This window comes from Neovison vison, chromosome 1 (genome assembly GCF_020171115.1).
Source record: "Neovison vison isolate M4711 chromosome 1, ASM_NN_V1, whole genome shotgun sequence".
Classification (NCBI taxonomy): Eukaryota; Metazoa; Chordata; class Mammalia; order Carnivora; family Mustelidae; genus Neogale; species Neogale vison.
This window is the reverse complement of record NC_058091.1, coordinates 255,320,887-255,339,142: the sequence shown is the minus strand read 5'-3', so window position 1 is coordinate 255,339,142 and position 18,256 is coordinate 255,320,887. Positions and strand designations below refer to the sequence as shown.

The 18,256-nt window shown below is 39.6% G+C and overlaps 1 protein-coding gene across 1 annotated transcript in view; it reads right to left on the bottom strand.

Annotated features, from left to right (window-relative positions):
* Window positions 1–17,847, bottom strand: part of LOC122892811 (ubiquitin domain-containing protein 2) — a 60,815-nt gene extending 42,968 nt beyond the window's left edge. Inside the window, exon 1 of the mRNA XM_044229481.1 lies at window positions 17,728–17,847. Within this exon, the coding sequence (XP_044085416.1) occupies window positions 17,728–17,797 (70 nt within the window). The 5' untranslated portion in view covers window positions 17,798–17,847. The remainder of the gene's footprint in view (window positions 1–17,727) is intronic.
* Between the last annotated feature and the right edge of the window lie 409 nt (window positions 17,848–18,256).

Sequence of the window (18,256 nt, the reverse complement as noted above, 5' to 3'; positions counted from 1 at the left end):
TATATGAAGATTTTTTTTAAAATAAAAAATTATAACAAAGATTATATATTACAGTTGGGGCTCTTCTCACATATTATTTAATTATATTTGTGAGCCTTAAACACCGAAAAGCCATTATTTTAATGACTTTAAGATCTCATTCAACAAGTATTTCTTATGTAAATCTGTTATTTACATGCCACTCACTAGGCCCTGTTGAGATATTACATACAAGTTTAAGTATGTTACACAGGTATACTCAGTTTGTTGTGTAAATAACATAGCCAGGAAGGTAAATTTTGATAAATAAAAATAGGATGAAAGTATGAAACATAATTGCATTACTAAATATCTTATAACACAAGGCATGTCTTACAAAAGTTACACGTTACAACATTGTACTTGCACAATTAAATGGATTTTCCCCCAAACATAAGCTCCTTATACTTTTTATATAGAAAAGTGTGGTTTGGACCCCCAAAGTACACTTAATCTTTAAATACTTCAAAGATCAGTTTCATCCTACAACTTGTCTCTAGATTTTGCCCTCCTCCAACATCCCCCAAAATGTCTGCTGAAAATAACTCACAAAACAAACAAAAACCCCTAAATTCAGAGCACTCATGGGGGTGCCTTCAATACTCCCCATTAATATAATTTTAGAGGCTGTATGTGAAAACTGAATTTCTGCTGCGTTCAATGTAAGTACAGATTCAGCTCAAGGGCAGCCTAACAATTCTACTGGGCTGAGTGGGCAATAAATATAATTAACTCTTTTCATATGCAAAGCAATTTGACTCATGACTAGGTTTACTAAGGATGACAGAAGAAAATAACACACAAATAAACACAAAATAAGCAGGGAGAACTTAATAAGCAAATTAGATTACTGCCTCCTTTCATCAAATGGGCAAAAAAGAATCTATCCCAGAGTTAATTATTGTGAGGAATCCCTAAAGATAATGGGTTTTAGTACAACTAAGGAATGAGTAAAATAATTTCATTCAAAAATCAAATAAAATAATTAAAACCAAGTGGTAAACTTTTCACTTTCCAAGTGATATAACAGTCACAACTATGTATTCATTGTTTCACTTACTTAGCCCATCAGGAACTATTTAATGCATACATATATGCATCATGAATTATATTACATTCTAAGGATACAATAAGGAAAAAATCAGACATGACCCCACTGACTTCCCAGAGCTTACAATGTGGTGTAATAAACAAGGTGGAAATAAACAAGGAAATAAATAATTTCTAAAAGCAGTTTCTCAACAAAGGGAGGGGGCCACACTATTTTTAAGAACTATAATAAAAAAGCACTTCACAGCAAATATTTATATTCCAAATAAATAGGTCAAAGCCCCTGAAAAGGAAAGAAGCCACGTTCTGCTGACTAGGTGCAAAGCTCTTCCAATGACATTCCTTCTATGTTTCATCTCCATCTAGTCCAGGAATGTTAGATTACAAATATGACAGACACCAGACCTCACCTACTAGCATCTCATCTGATTCTGATTCTTCCTTCATTATCCACAATCATATCTTTCAAACACAAGTTCTCATTTGTCAACCCCTTTTCCGTTAAGCACTATCTCCCTGACCTTTTGAAGTTTAAACATAACACAAGCGTGCCCTAAGTAGGCAAAGAGTTGAAATATTTTGAACTGTAGGCAAAGAGTTGAAATATTTCATGCCCAAGAGAGGAAGGAGAAAAGTGAAGCTGTGTCAGAGGAGTAGGCCTAACAGTGCTAAGGTGCATTTCCAGCTTCAAATGGGCTGAGAGGTAAAGTCCACATCTTAAATAATGAAATAGCTTCACTTACAAAGTGTATTATGAAGCCAAAAGTTGCTCTGGAAGAGAAAGATCACCAGAACACTTGTCCCTACCCTTTTTATTCCTGGCGAAGACAAATCAAACTTCCAAATCTATATAACCAGACTGCAATTAGTAATACGACACAACAGTCATCACCTTATTGATTCCCTTCACTATTTTTTAAGTAAACTCTACGCCCACTGTGGGGCTGGAACTCATGATTCCAAGAGTCACATGCTCTACTGACTTAGCCAGCCAGGTACTCCTACCTTCGCTATTTTTAATATTTTACCTTTCCTTTGTTTGTTTTTCAAGCTTTCTTAGTGTTAAAATTAATTTGGGTAGCATTTTACTTCTCTAAATTGTGTAAACTTAATTAATATTGTATTATTTTTTTCAGTAATTGTTTGAAACTTCAAATATCTAGTACAATGCCCTCAACAATATACCTATTCTCAGAGTAGAGAAAAACTGATTGAAATTATGTGCTAAAAATTTTTTCTAGGACCTAGTCACCTAATTTTTTTTTTAAAGATTTTATTTATTTATTTGAGAAAAAGAGAGAGCATGAGCTGGGGGGAGGGAGTAGAGCAGAGGGAGAGGGAGAAGCAGACTCCCTGCTGAGTGAGGAGCCTGATGTGGGACTTGATCCCAGGACCCTGAGATCATGACCTGAGCTGAAGGCAGACGCCCAACTGACTGAGCCACTGAGGTGTCCCTAATCACCCCATTTTAAAAACTGGTTTCAAAGAACTCAAGGAAACAAAACACCTGATGCTTTAGAGTTCTACAAACAATTCAAATTATATGTAAAATATATAAATATGTATATATTTTAAGACTTTTTTTTTACTTATGGGATAGCCTGGTGGTCGGTTAAGCATCTGCCTTCAGCCTGGGTCATGATCTCGGGGTCCTTGGATCCAGCCCCACATCAAGCTCCCAGCTATAAATCTTTTTTAAGGAAGTTTTTTTCAGAGAGAAAGAGAGAGAGAGCACTGAGCAGAGGGAGCAGCAGAGGGAGGAGAAAGAGACTCCCTAATGCGCAGGGAGCCCAACATGGGGCTCACAGGAAGCTCAATCCCAAGACTCTGAGATCATGAAACCCAAGAGTCAGATGCTTTAACCAACTGAGCCACCCAGATGCCCCATTTGTTATTTTTAAGAATAATAATAAGCACCCACCCATCAAATGTAAAATTTCAAACATACAGGCCATCATGAAACATGTTCATCATGTAACTGTGGACATTAGCCATCATGAAACTGACCATGGAGACAGTGGAATGAAGTTTCTCTTACCATCCCTATGCACATATGAAACTTAGGGAACTTCTTGAAATGTGTCACTGACTGGGAAAACCAGAGCTCTACACAGTGCCTTTTGTTACTACAGGGGCATACATGTCCACTCACGTAACACTAAATCAGTGAACACACTAATACAGCACCTTGCATATCTGGCTCCACTAATTGTCACAATAAGCTCAGGTGCACCTGCTTAGTATATTCTCTCATTACAAAAAGTAACTCAAAAATGCTCAGCAAAAATATAACAAGTCGGGGTGCCTGGGTGGCTCATTCGTTAAGCATCTACCTTAGGCTCAGGTCACAATCCCAGGGTCCTGGGATCAAGTCCCACATTGGGCTCCCTACTCAGCGGGAAGCCTGTTTCTCCCTCTCCCACTTCCCCTTGCTTCTGTTCCCTCTCTTGCTGTGTCTTTGTCAAATAAATAAATCAAATATTTAAAAAAAATTTTTTTTAAACATATAACATAGTTTTTGAGTATAGCTGATAGTGATTTGAACTTCAAAAAAATCTCTTACAGACTTTATAAGACTCTAAATAATTTACTTTTATTTTTTAGCGACTGTACAATCAAAAGAAAATGAAATACTGAGGCTGACACATTTGTGTTCGATGTAAGGTATATCTAAAAAAGCATTCAACTGTTAAAAATGTTTGAATACATTGATCTTATCCAACATGCTCGTTTTATAGTTGAGAAAAAGATCTAAGAAATGAGGAAATCAAGTGACTTACTTATGGTCATAGATGTAGAGAGACAGAGGTGGAATTAGAATTTTCATTACACTACATGGTCCTATTTAACAAAGTTCTTGTTCTAGAATTAAGTAAGGCTTCTATTAGGAGAATTTTACTTTCTCCCAAACACCTTACAAACTTATAGATGTATTTCACACAACTGTTAATTGAGGCTAAGGTATTATGAAGCCTCAAGTATTATGAAGTCTGTACCATGTCCAATGTAGCTTACATTCTGAGAAGGTAAGTCACGTTGAAAAATTACAATGAAAGATTTTTGTAAAAATGGGAGAAAGTGATACAAAGGGTACAAACTTGCAGTTATAAGAATAAGCTCTGAAGACCTAATAATGCACAACATGGTGACTATAGTAACAGGGTATTGTAGCCTTCAATGTTGCTGAGAGTAGATCTTAAGCTTTCTTACCCCACTCCCCAAAAAGTTAACTATGTAAGGTAATGAATGTGTCCATTATCTATCTTGATTTTGATAACAGTTCCATAATGTATATGTATATCAAATCATGACACTGTTAAGTTTAAACATATACAATTATAGAGAACCCAGATATGGACCCTCAAATCTATGGTCAACTAATCTTTGACAAAGCAGGAAAGAATATCCAATGTAAAAAAGATAGTCTCTGCAACAAATGGTGTTGGGAAAATTGGACGGTCACATGCAGAAGAATGAAACTGGACCATTTCCTTACACCATACTCAAATGGATGAAAAATCTGAATGTGAGAGAGGAATCCCATCAAAATCCTAGAGAACAGGCAGCAACCTCTTTGACCTCAGCCGCAACAAGTTCTGGCCAAACATGTCTCCAAAGGCAAGGGAAACAAAGGCAATAATGAACTATTGGGACTTCAAGATACAGAGCTTTGCACAACAAAGGAAACAATCAACAAAACCAAAAGACAACCTACAGAATTGGAGAAGATATTTATAAATGTCCTAACAGGTAAAGGGCTAATGTCCACAAAATTTATAAAGAACTTACAAACTCAAAACTTCCAGAAGAACAAGTAATCCAAGAAATGGTGAGAAGAAATGAAGGGACATTTCTCCAGACATACAAACGGCCAAAAGACACATGAAAAAATGCTCAACAACACTCAGGATCAGGGAAATACAAATCACAACCACAATGAGATACCACCTCACACCAGTCAGAATGGCTAAAATTAACAAGTTAGAAAACAACAGATGTTGGCAAGGATGCAGAGAAAGGGGAACCCTCTTACACTGCTGATGGGAATGCAAGCTGGTACAGCCACTCTGGAATGAGGTTCCTCAAAAAGCTAAAAATAGAGCTACCCTATGACCCAGCAATTGCACTAGTAGGTATTTAACCCAAAGATATAAATGTAGCAATCCGAATGGGCACTTACATCCCATTGTTTATAGCAGCAATACCTACAATAGTCAAACTATGGAAAGATGCCCAATGACAGATGAATGGATAAAGCGATATATATATACAATGGAACTTTACTCAGCCATCAAAAAAATGAAATCTTGCCGTTTGCAACGAAGAGGATGGAACTGGAGGGTATTAGGCTAAGTGAAATAAGTCAATCAGAGAAACAATTATCATGATTTCACTCTTATGGAATTTAAGAAACAAAACAGTAGCATAGAGGAAGGGAGGGAAAGATAAAATAAGAAGAAATCAGAGAGGGAGACAAACCATAAGAGGTTCTTTTTTAAAGATTTTATTTATTCATTTGAGAGACAGAGAGCACGAACAAGGCGAGAGAGGCAGAGGGAGAAGCAGACTCCCTGCTGAGCCAGGAGCCCGATGTGGGGCTTGACCGTGATCTGGAGATCACAACCTGAGCCAAAGACAGTGGCTTAATCATCTGAGCCACTCAAGCGCCTCAAGAGACGCTTAATCATAGGGAACAAACTGAGGGTTGCTGGAGGGAGGGGGGTTGGGGGGTAATGGGGTGATGGTCATTAAGAAGGGCATGTGATATAATGAGCACTGGGTGTAGGCACCCCTCTACAATACTCTTCAAAAAAAAAAAAAAAAAAACAATCAGGGGCACCTGGGTGGCTCAGTGGGTTAAGGCCTCTGCCTTCGGCTCGGGTCATGATCCCAGGGTCCTGGGATGGAGCCCCACGTCGGGCTCTCTGCTCCGCAGGGAGCCTTCTTCCTCCCCTCTCTCTCTCTGCCTGCCTCTCTGTCTACTTGTGACTTCTCTGTGTCAAATAAATAAAATCTTTAAAAAAAAAAAAATCAGTGTTACAGGGAAGAAAAGAGGAGGAGCTGTTCAAGATGTAAAAAGATTAGAGACAAAAACAAATGCAATGTCTAAATGCTGAATATGTCCTAATTTGGGGAAAAAAAAAAGCTATAAAAGAGGCACCTGTGTGGCTCAGTTGGTTAAGCAACTGCCTTTGGCTCAGGTCATAAGTGGGGAGCTGCTTCTCCCTTTCCTTCCATCTGCTTGTGCTCCCTCTCTCTCAAATAACAAACAAATACAATTTTAAAAAATAGCTATAAATACAAGACATTCTGAGGATAATTGGTAGATTCTGATTAAGGACTAGAGTTAGTAGTGATAATGGTATTTGCATATTGAAGTGTCAGGATGTCTGTACTCTCATTTAAGCAAATATTTATACACACACACACAACTGATGGGTATTCAAAGTTTGTTGTGTTAGAGTCTTTCAATTTTTCAATATGCCTGAAAATTGTCATTAAAAATGTTTAAAAGAAGAATTAGATATAATCTTGACAATGATTTAATCCATTTTCTTCTTTTAACCACGTAAGAAACTGAGCCCAAAGTACCACAGCTAATGCAGGCCTTTTCTCAAGACCTTAAAACTGATGCAGGTCTGTACAATCTTAGCACAAACTCATTCCATGTGGCAGAAAACTAAGACACAAGAGACAAAAACTGATCTGAGACAAACACATACATACAATAAAAAAGTTGTATGTGTGGTTTTTTAAAAAGTAATCTTTACACCCAACGTGGGGCTCGAACTCATGATCCCAAGATCAAGTGCTGGATGTTCTTGCGACCGAGCCAGCCAGGTGCCCCTCATGCATGTAAAAAAAAGTTAAACACATTTCTTACACTTAATATGTGACAATATGATTAAAAACTGCAAAAGAATAAAAATCTGTTAAAGATTGTAAGAACTTAGTACATCAGAATTTTATATAAAATAACCTCAGAATGCAGCGTTAAATGGGAAAGTTTGTTAGATGCACCAAAACAAAAACAAAAACAAAAACAAAAAACCACTTAAATAGTATCACCTATACTGTCTCCCAACTTGGTCTATTTTTTTTTTTAAAGATTTTATTTATTTATTTGACAGAGAGAGATCACAAGTAGGCATAGAGGCAGGCAGAGAGAGAGAGAGGAGGAAGCAGGCTCCCCGCCGAGCAGAGAGCCCGATGCGGGACTCGATCCCAGGACCCCAAGATCACGACCCGAGCGGAAGGCAGCGGCCCAACCCACTGAGCCACCCAGGCACCCCGCAACTTGGTCTATTAGTAATGGCAATTCTGCCTTCACAAAATCTGATAACATAACTTAATAACTTCACATTTCACCTACCCCATCCACAAACTTCTTGCCAGTCCCCCCAGATGCCATGTTTTCTCATATTTCTATACAAGTAATTTCCTCTACATACAATTTCCTCTTCTGCTTTTCTTCCAGCTTCTTCTAAGACCAACTACTTATACCACCTCTTCAGTGAAGTTTTCTGACTCTGCTCCCCACTACTCCCTGAATTTCCATATTATTTTTTCATTGTATAGAAGCTTTTAAAACTTTTCCTAATTAAACATGTGATTCCTCCATTAGATTATAATCCACTTGATATCATAGAGCAGGTCTTATTTGTATCTGTTTATAGTTAGCTTCAAGTGCTGGCAATTAGAAATAATGGAGGCTGGCTATTTTTAAAAGTTTCAGGAAGGATCTCACCTAAAAAAGTGTTTGCCCTGAGTTAAAAGTGATAGTTTACCATAAAGCGTAACTGAGTGATCTGAGTCTAGATTCTGCCCCTTTGATATAAAGTCACATAGTCCAAAGCACGGAAACTATCTGAACTGATCCAAATAGGTCTGCTTTTGCTTATACCTAGGAGCCAATTACAGTAAATGCAAAAAATTATTTAAAGGGTTTCCTGTGAGGACTTGATCAGAAAAGTCCAAAAATCATTAACTCATTATTTAGTCAAGTCTTTGACAAATATGTATCAAGACCTCACTCCCACTCAACTAAAATTCACTTAAAATGACTCTGACACATTAAGATTTTTTTTTCTTTAGACATCTAACTTCAACAGAAATTCTACTTCTGAAAACACAGCTATAATGGAACTGCCTAAAAGTTTTATTGACAACATGCAAAAAATGGCATTATAATGCCCAATGTATACTCGGCAATATTTAACCGCTCAGCTCAATATATGGAATATATTCAAAAACAAACTTGATTCTTACTGACTGCAAGTCAAAGTAGCTGATGCAAGGTGAAAACATGCTGATTGTTCTTGGCCAACACACATGCATCTTTAAGTACATACGCGTTAGTAAAGTCTCAACCTATGGTCCTTGAACTACCAGAGAACCATGAGGAGCTTGTTGGTAGCCTAGTATGCCCGATAAGCAGAAGCAGAAAGCTGGGTAGGGATGGTGAGGGGCGGCGGGAAGAATCAGGTGCAATGGTCCACCAAATGAAGATAAACCATTCAGGTGGTCTGCAGTAAGGAAAAATGAAGAGAATCACTAAATCAGCAAATTGATCATCATGTCCAATTAATATGATCATGTTGCTAAATGAAGTCAACATAATGCTTTCTTGAAACAAGAGAAGACGGGGCGCCTAGGTGGCTCAGTGGATTAAAGCCTCTGCCTTTGGCTCAGGTCATGATCTTAGGGTCCTAAGATCGAGCCCCGCATCGGGCTCTCGGCTCAGCTTGCTCTCTCTCTCTCTCTCTCCCTGCCTCTCTGCCTACTTGTGATCTCTGTCAAATAAATAAAATCTTTAAAAAAAAGAAACCAGAGAAGAAAGTGTTTTGGTCAAAAACCACAAGAGAGATTAATTGATTTATTAATATAACAGTACAAGTTCCTTATTATAAGTGATTAACACTCAATACACACTTTTTAAAAAAAGATTTTATTTATTTATTTGACAGAGAAAGAGAGAGAGAGATCACAAGTAGGCAGAGAGGCAGGCAGAGAGAGGAAGGGAAGCAGGCTCCCCAGCCACCCATGATCCCAGGACCCCGAGATCGTGACCTGAGCCGAAGGCAGAGGCTTTAACCCACTGACCCACCCAGGTGTCCCCTCAATAATCATTCTTATCAGAAGGCTCACCTGAGTTTAGTACTACTAGCAAGATGCTGCCAAAGCTTTGCATTTACAGTAAAAAATCAGATAAATTTAAAAATAAAATCCATCTATTAAAATTGAGAGGTGTTAGAGACTAGGGCTATCAAAAAATCAGAAGAATGAAGATCCTCATCATTTCTAATGGCTTAAAGATTTTAAAGATTCTATTCATAGCATACGGTACTAGCAAATGATTTCTAAATACAGTCAGAGATGAAAAAAAGAGTCCGTTTAATATCCATAGCAAGAATCTTTAAAAAATGCCATTCCAACATAAATTCCAAGACAATACTGACTGGGAAGAAACATCAACCCTTTATATGCTAGAAAATTGAGAACAAAAGGGGACTAGCCCAACAGAAGGTAGCTTATTCAGTAGGGGCTACAACATCCCATGTCAATTTTTAATATAAAGTCAAGTGCTTAAATCTCATCCCAAAGAGCATTCTCCATATCTTAGTATCTTCCAACTGTAGCACCCCTGACCTAAATTCAGTTCTCATAACCTACCAAACTTACCTAACCAGAATTCCACTGTATTTCCAACCTATAGCTTCTTGCTGCCTTATTTTCCTTTAGGTCTTTCCCCACAGATCTACTCCTCCTGGTAAAATCAAGCACCTTCTACTTTACATCTAGTAAATGCCTCCTGGGGTGCTTGGGTGACTCAGTTAAGTGTCAGAATTTCGGATTTCAACTCAGGTCATGATCTCAAGGTCATGGGATTGAACCCCACATCGGGATCCCTGCTCATCAAGGAGTCTGCTAGAGTTTCGATCTCTCTCTCTTCCCCACTTTCCCGTTTCTTTCTCTCTCAAGTAAATCCTAAAAAAAAAAAAAAAAAGGAAATACCTCCTATTTCACAGTACATCTCTCTCCAATTGGTATAAAATTTTATGCACTCTGCTTATAAAAGAAAGCCTCAGAGCTACCAACGCTGAAAATATGAAAAAATTTTACTTCCACTGTTACATTTGGGATAAGCACAGACTAAATCTTCAGTCCTCCTCATGCTCAATTCTGCTTCATTTTTAATTATAGACTCAGTCCTAAGAGTAGAAGCATAAGAAAATTCAGTAAACCACCTCGTTAGATGATGTGTAGTATGGAACACTGAAAATACATAAAGAGGAGACAATGATATTCTTGGTGAAGAAAGAAACAAGGTTTTTGTAGAGAAATGTGTTTGTTCTAACATACACTAACCTCAAAAGAGCTACTGGAGGGGTGCATGGGTGGCTCAATGGGTTAAAGCCTCTTGCCTTCACCTCGGGTCATGATCCTGGGGTCCTGGAATCTAGCCCCACATCAGGCTCTCTGCTTGGCGGGGAGTCTGCTTCCCCTTCTCTCTGCCTGCCTCTATGCCTGCTCGTGATCTCTATCAAATAAATAAATAAAATATTAAAAAAAAAAAAGAGCTACTGGAATATTCTGGGGTTGAATGCTCAAGAAGTCTATCTTGAGTTTGGTTGTGATATACTACAGGTAGAATTTCTGCAAACACCACACCAGAATAAGTTAACAAACCAAGTTATTTTCTGAAATTGTAAGAATGGTGTGTTCAAATACAATCAGATCTATAAATTTCAAAGGCAGATGACAGGACTGATTTCCTGTTTCCCAATAATTCAACAAAATTGAGAATACTGACCATCTAGTATGGTCAGGCCCTGATTAGAGGTAATCACCTCATTTCTCCATCTTCTATGAAATTTTGACAACTCAATTCTTAGTACTTTCCTTCCCTCTTTACTTACTTATAAGTAGTCGTTTATTTTTATACCTTCAGTCAACCTCCCCCAGCTGACTCCAAAATCCACATTCATAACCTGAATATCTAGGAGGTCCATACCTAAACTTCTGCACCATCCAACACAAAGTCCCAACTTTGCCTTTACTGAAAGGCAAACTATAGATTGCCCAAGATAGCTCTTTCTTATTCCCCAAAATCTGCCAGGCCATCTCAATATTCCTGGTTATCCAGATTCACAAATACGGGATTATAGATCTTCCTCGACCGATAATAGGTTACATCCCAATACACCCATCATAAATTGAAAACTATAAATTCTAAGTTGAAAATGCATTTAAGGGGTGCCTGGGTGGCTCAGCTGGTTAAGTGTCTGCCTTCCGCTCAGGTCATGATCTCAGAGTCCTGAGATCCAGAACCGCATCGGGATCCCTGCTCAGCAGGGAGTGTTTCTCCCTCTCCTCTTGCTCGCTCTCTCTGTCTCATAAAAAATCTTCAAAAATAACAAAGAAATTACATTTAACACAACTAACCTATAAAACATCAAAGCTTAGCCTAGCCTACCTTAAATATGCACAGAACACTTACATTAGTCTATAGTCAGGCAAAATCATTTAACATAAAGCTTATTTTATACTGAAGTGTCAAATATCATAAAATTTATTGAATGTTATACTGAAAAACAGAATAGTAAGTCTATTGGTTGCTAACCCTTATGACCACATAGCTGACTGGGAGCTGCAGCTTGCTGCCACTGCCTGGCATCACAAGAGAGTCCCATACCACCTATCACCAGCTACAGAGAAGATCTAAATTTAAACCGTGAAGTATGGTTTCTACTGAATGTGTATGTATCCCTTTGTACCATCATAAAATTGTAAGGTGAGCCATTATAAGTCAGGGGACTGTCTGTACTTTATTTTCTTTTATGTATTATTATATCCAATAAATTACCAACTCATGTCATTTTTTTCCTATTGGGTTCCTCCATTTAGTCTCTTTCCACTATAAGCAATCCTGTACCAGTGCTTCTCCAACTTTAATACGCATAGGAACCATTTGAAAATCTTGTTAAAAATGCAGATTCTGATTTATTAGGTCTTGGGTGGGGCCTGAGATTCTGTTCTTCTAACATATTCCCGGGTTCCTGCAAAGCTGCTGGTCCACGGACCATATCTTTGAGTAGCTCAGATCACTACTTTCTTTTATTCCCTCGGGACTTGCACAGTTTATCCTATGGTATATTTATCTGTTTACATAGTGTTTTATAGTTATTTCATGTATGCATATTTTATTATGCTTTCCTAAAAAAGGATTTGGGCATACTCAAGAAATAAGATCATGATTCCTTTTTTTGGAACAAGAGCAACATATTGTGGGTATTCAATGCCTGTTGATTGTAAAATACTTGTGCAGAAAATATAACAATCACCTCTTGATTAAGAAGTTGAAGTAGGTTTATGGATTACTCTCATCAACTTTTTAAAAAGCATTTCATTGCTAATCAACCTTATCCCCATATACAGAAAAGAAACTTAAAACAGCTTTCTATTCATAGTTAAGAAAGCAAATTGTTAGTTAAGTCAGACTGTGAATTATTGGTTTTAGATTTATTCTTTCTCCATCAGTGAAGAATTAAATACATTTAAAACAAAAACTAGAAACCCAGGCAGCAAAAGAAAAAATAAATTGGACTCCATTAAAATTAAAAACTTTTATGTATCAAAGGACATCATCAAGAGAGTGTAAAGACAGGGGAGGAGGGGAGCAGCAGGAGTGGCAGAGGCAGAGGGACAAGCAGACTCTACCAAGGGCAGAGCCAGATGCAGGACTCGATCTCATGACTCTGAAATCATGAGAGTCAGATGCTTAACTGAGTGAGCCACCCAAATGCCCCCTGGGGGGAAAAAAGTAAAAAGACAACCCAAAAATGGGAGAAAATATTTGCAAATCATCCCTGTGATATGGATTTAATGTACAGAATATATAGAGATCTCCCACAACCAACAACAACAACAAAAACCCAAAATAACCCAATTAAAAAATAGCCAAAGGGCTTAAACAGACGTTTCTCCAAAGAAGATAAACAAATGTCCAAGAAGAACATTAAAAGATGCTCAACATTACTAGTCATTAGGGAAATGCAAACCAAAACCACAGTGAGATAGCACTTCATACCAACTACAATGGCTATAATTTTAAAAATGGGAGATTAGTGTGGGTGAACATATGGAGAAACTGAAACACTTGTAATGTTGCTCCTAGAATGTAAAACAATGCAGCTACTGTGGTAAAGTCTGGCAGTTCCTCCAAAAGGTAGACCATTTAACCTAGCAAGAACTACCATATAACCTAGCAATTCCACTCTTAGGTATATTATAACCCAAAGACTCAAAAACAGGGACTCAAACAGCTCTTTGTACACTGAAGTTCATAGCCACTTATAATAAACAAAAAGTAGGAACAGCCCAAATGTCCATCAATAGTAGAATGGATAAACAAAATGTGGTATATACATACAATGGAATATTATTCAGCCATAAAAACAATGAGGTACTGATATTTAATACCACTGGATGAACCCAGACATTATGCTAAGTGAAATAGACCACAAACAAAAGAATAAATATTCTACTATTCCACTTATATGAAATATCTAGACTTGATAAATTCATAGAGACAAAACCTTTAGAAGTTAACAGGGGTTGGGAGAGAGGAGCAGCAGTATTGCTTAATGGATCCAGAGTTTCTGCTGGGAGAGATGAAAAATTTTGGAAATACATAGTGGTGATGGTTGCACACTGAATTATACACTTAATGCCACTGAATTATACACTTAAAAATGGTTAAAACGGCAAATTTTATATGTACTGTATCACAAGCTAAAAAATGAATCTGGAAAAAAAGAGAAACTTTTTAGTACAGCTCTGAGTTCAAGTTTCTGACTATTTGTAAGCTATGTGATGTTAAGCAAGTTATTTAATTTCTCCCAGCTTCAATCCATCCATAAAATAGAGATATTATCCAACTCCCAGAGTTGTTGAAGACTAAATGAGAAAATAATCACTTAGCACAACACTTCTTACATAACAAATACTGGGTAAATGGTAGTTAATATTACTCAAAAACTACCATTAATCAAGTAGGTAGACTATAAGGTTGCTATAAATGAATACCCAAAAAAATTCCATGATATTCTCATGACATTCTGAAATAAAGAAATGAATGCACAGCAGTCAGTTATCCTGCTGTAAACCTGGAAACTTATATGACCACCAAGGGTTAGTCCTCTTGGGATATTACTGAACCTAAGAATAAATGACAAACCCAGAAAGTAAGAACCTACTTTGTACATTATTGTGTTCATTAAAGAGGTGAACAAAATTTAAAAGGAAAAAAAAAAAAAAAGCTAGTTAGCTCTCTCAACTAATCTCATTTTACTGTTTTCCCCACATATATATATATATATATATAATTTATTTATTTATTTATTTATTTATTTTAAAGATTTTATTTATTTATTTGACAGAGAGAGATCACAAGTAGGCAGAGAGGCAGGCAGAGAGAGAGAGGAGGAAGCAGGCTCCCTACTGAGCAGAGAGCCCGATGCGGGACTCGATCCCAGGACCCTGAGATCATGACCTGAGCCGAAGGCAGCGGCTTAACCCACTGAGCCACCCAGGCGCCCTATTTTTTATTTATTTAAGATTTTATTTATTTATTTGACAGAGACACAGCAAGACAGGGAACAGAAGCAGAGGGAGTGGGAGAGGGAGAAGCAGGCTTCCCACTGAGCAGAGAGACCAATCCCAGCACCCTGGAATAATGACCTGAGCTGAAGACAGAAGCTTAACAACTGAGCCACTCAGATGCCCTGTCATGTATTTGTTTTTAAAATCATGAGATTTAATTCATTAGCCAATGCCATGGACTAACATAAAGCCTTGTCTAAAGGCCCTCAGTTCCAACCCCAGCATCACAGTATCACTATAATAAGGCAGAGAACCACACAGAATATGCTGTTAAAAAATGTTCTAGGATTTCTGAAAATAAATAAATTGGAAAAATAAATAAATTTAAAAAAAAATGTTCTAGGAGCATGGAAGCTTGGAGTGAACTGCTAAATAATTGCATATAATGTATATAATATAGTTGTCTTGATGAAAATTAGGCATTTAAAAAACTCAAACTCACAAACAATTCTAGGCAAAGTATACCAGAGGAAAATACTACAAATGATTCCAAAATAACATGTAACACAAATCTTAAAATGTAAATTAAGCAATTTCCGTATCCTAAGGTCTTTTGCAAAAATTTCCCAAATTCCTTTAAAGAAGTAAATCACCAAGTAAGGAAGTTTTTCTCATGTACCACAACTAACTTGCATACATAAGAGACCTAGATCCAGAGGGAAAGGGAAAGTACAGTATCTCAACCAAAAAGGTTTTTAAAAAAGTCATTTTTTTTTTTACTAAGACTAGCTAATCCTCAAGAGTCAAATCAATCTAAAATGGTGAGATTCAATAATACTGTGAATGTAATTAGAAAGGTCATGAAAAGCATCAGAAGACTTTATTTTTACTTCATGTTGATAAAAGAATTTTTCATAACCCAAATATCCTGATTAAAACTATGAACGATTATGTTTGAAAAGCGAATGATCTGTGCCAACACGCTTAGGAAAAATAGTTTTTCTCTTCTCAACAAAAACCTACTAATAAAAGCAAAAACTATTTAATGTGTTAACCTGAAACACTCACCTGAGCTAATTCCTTTAAACCACAATTAACTCTTAACTATCATGACAATAATGACAAATAAAGGCTTCCATAATTAAATTCCAGAAACAATCCTTTTATCCCACACAGCTCCTTCCTCCATCCCAGTTACATCAGGCCCACACTTCCTCTTCAGGAGAAAATAAGGAGGTTTGATAGTTGGTGTTTCTTTTTTCTAAACTTTACTTTGGAAAGGTACAGCACAGCTTAAAGTCTAGAGAACTCAGTTCTCAAGGAAACTGATACTAGGGCTATCTCACTAGACACCACTGGCAATAAATTAGCAGAAGCTAAGACTTCATGCTTTCAAAGACCCATGCTAATAATGCCTGGCTGGTCATAAGTCAGGTTACCAAAGGCTTAACGAAATTGGCTCAAGTTCATTACCAAGAAGGGAAAGATGTTTATTACAAATTTTGAGTGCAAAAAAATCAAATTTAATTGAAACTAAACACTACCTATAGCACGTCCTAATATATTTTGGTACCATTAGTGATCACCTCAATTGCAGGCAGAATCACTGTGACCCCCCCCATCTGACCTCACCACAGAGCTGTTTTAAAATCATACCCTTTTTATCTCCTGCTTTGTTATCACTGAGGATCTCACTGTTAATGCGCCACCAAATAATGCTATGACATGAAATGCACTATTAAATACCATTTGCACATACAAGTTTTTTTCAAGACACACTTCACTGAACTCTTAAACTATCTGCCCAGATTTAATCATACAGGAAACCCACAGATTTTAATGAGGTGGCATGGCAAAATATCATGTAATTCAGGAAATTCATCAGCCAAATGTTAGGTATACACAGTTTATAAGTGGAGCTCAAGTGAGAGGGCAAGCAACTGGTCTAAAGCTAGTATAAGAAAAAGTTGTAGACCCTCTCATCCCCAAACGACTTAGTTTAGGAACTTATAAATACGCCCCACATTCTAAGACATCTAACAGAAGGTTGGAACAAAACCAACACAGTCATCTTTGCTATTCCTAGCTGTTTCTTCTTTCACTAAAACATTCTGCCCTCTCCACAAGCTACAGAGTGGACTCAGGCAACGATCATTTAAGCCAAGGTAGAATTAATTTTCTTATTACACCGCTATACTACAATGCCGACTGAATAAGAAAGCTCGCCTCAGCAAACCATTTACGATAAATCAGAAGTGCGTTCCGTGTTAGAAAACTTTTAAAGTACTGATCCTACGAAGCTAAGTCGGACTCTTGTATTTGTGCTTTTATCCTACACATTTTCCTTTACGTAAGGCGGATAGGAATTTGACTAGCCCACCCCGACAGCAAACTGGCCCAGCACCCGCACGCTGTAGCAAGAAGCCACGTTTTCCTCGGGCGGACTGTTTCCCAACCCCTCCTTAAAATAATGCGTGTGGCCACTTGAGACTTCCCCGGCCAAGCTCCAGAAACTTGCAGGTTTAAATGGCCAAACTGGAACCAACCAGGGCAGCTGTCATCTGAAACTCAGGAAAGCTGAGACCAGCCAACTCTGCTGAACGAGGAAGGGTGCGGAGAGATGTGGCGGGGCCCGTCGGAGGGAATGCATTAGGCTCCCCTCCCCAACCCCCCCCCCCCATCAATTCGCTTTTCTGCAACCCCAGCGCCGCCATCCTGTTCCTGAATAATTAAACGGGCTGGGGAGGGAGTGAGGTGGCCAAGAAAGGCAGTTTCTGGTCCGAGTTTCCCGAGCCGAGGCGGTGGGGTCTAGAGGCCGAGGGCTACATCCCCGGCATGCGAAGGACTTTCCTCAGGGGCCGGGAGGGCAGGGGGCGACCCCGCGGCCGGCGGGGCGGCCGGAAGCGGAGCGCGGGGAGTGACGTGGAGGAGGGGATGACAAAGGGGCGCGGGGGCCCCGGCCGCGCGGCCCGCGGGCCCGCAGGGGCCGGGACAGGTGGCCGGGCCTGGCCGGGAACAATGGGGGGCCGAGGCTGCCCCCTGGCGCTCACCTACCTCCGGTGCCCTCCGAGTTCTCGTTGAGGCTGCCCGAGGAGTCGTGCTGGGCGCCCACACACCCGCCCATGGGGGCCCCCGGCGCCTCGTCCGCCACCTCCGGGCGCTCGTCCGGCCCGCCGCCGCCTCTGCCTCCTCAGGCGCCGCCGCAGCCACCGAGCCCCGGACAGGCGCGGCGCTTCTCTCGCCCGCCGCGGCCCAGCCTCCGCCCCCCTCGCCGCTCCACCCACCGCCTTGGCTCGGCCCCTTCCTCCGCGCCCACTTCTACCTCAGCCCCCCGGCCGCCCGCCCGGCAGGCCTGGCCCGCGCGCCGCCCTCGCCTCCGGCTCGGCCCCGCCAGGCCAGGGCTGGCCCATCCCGGGCGGGCCACAGCGCCCGCCTCGCCCCCTCACACCTCCGCACACCCGCGTCCAGGCGAGCCCCGCACCGGCGCCGCCCGTCCGCCAGACCCCATCGGCCCCCGCCCCGCGGCGCCGCCCTCCGCACCCGCGGCCTGGGCTCCGCCGGGCCCGCCCGGAACGGCCTGCGG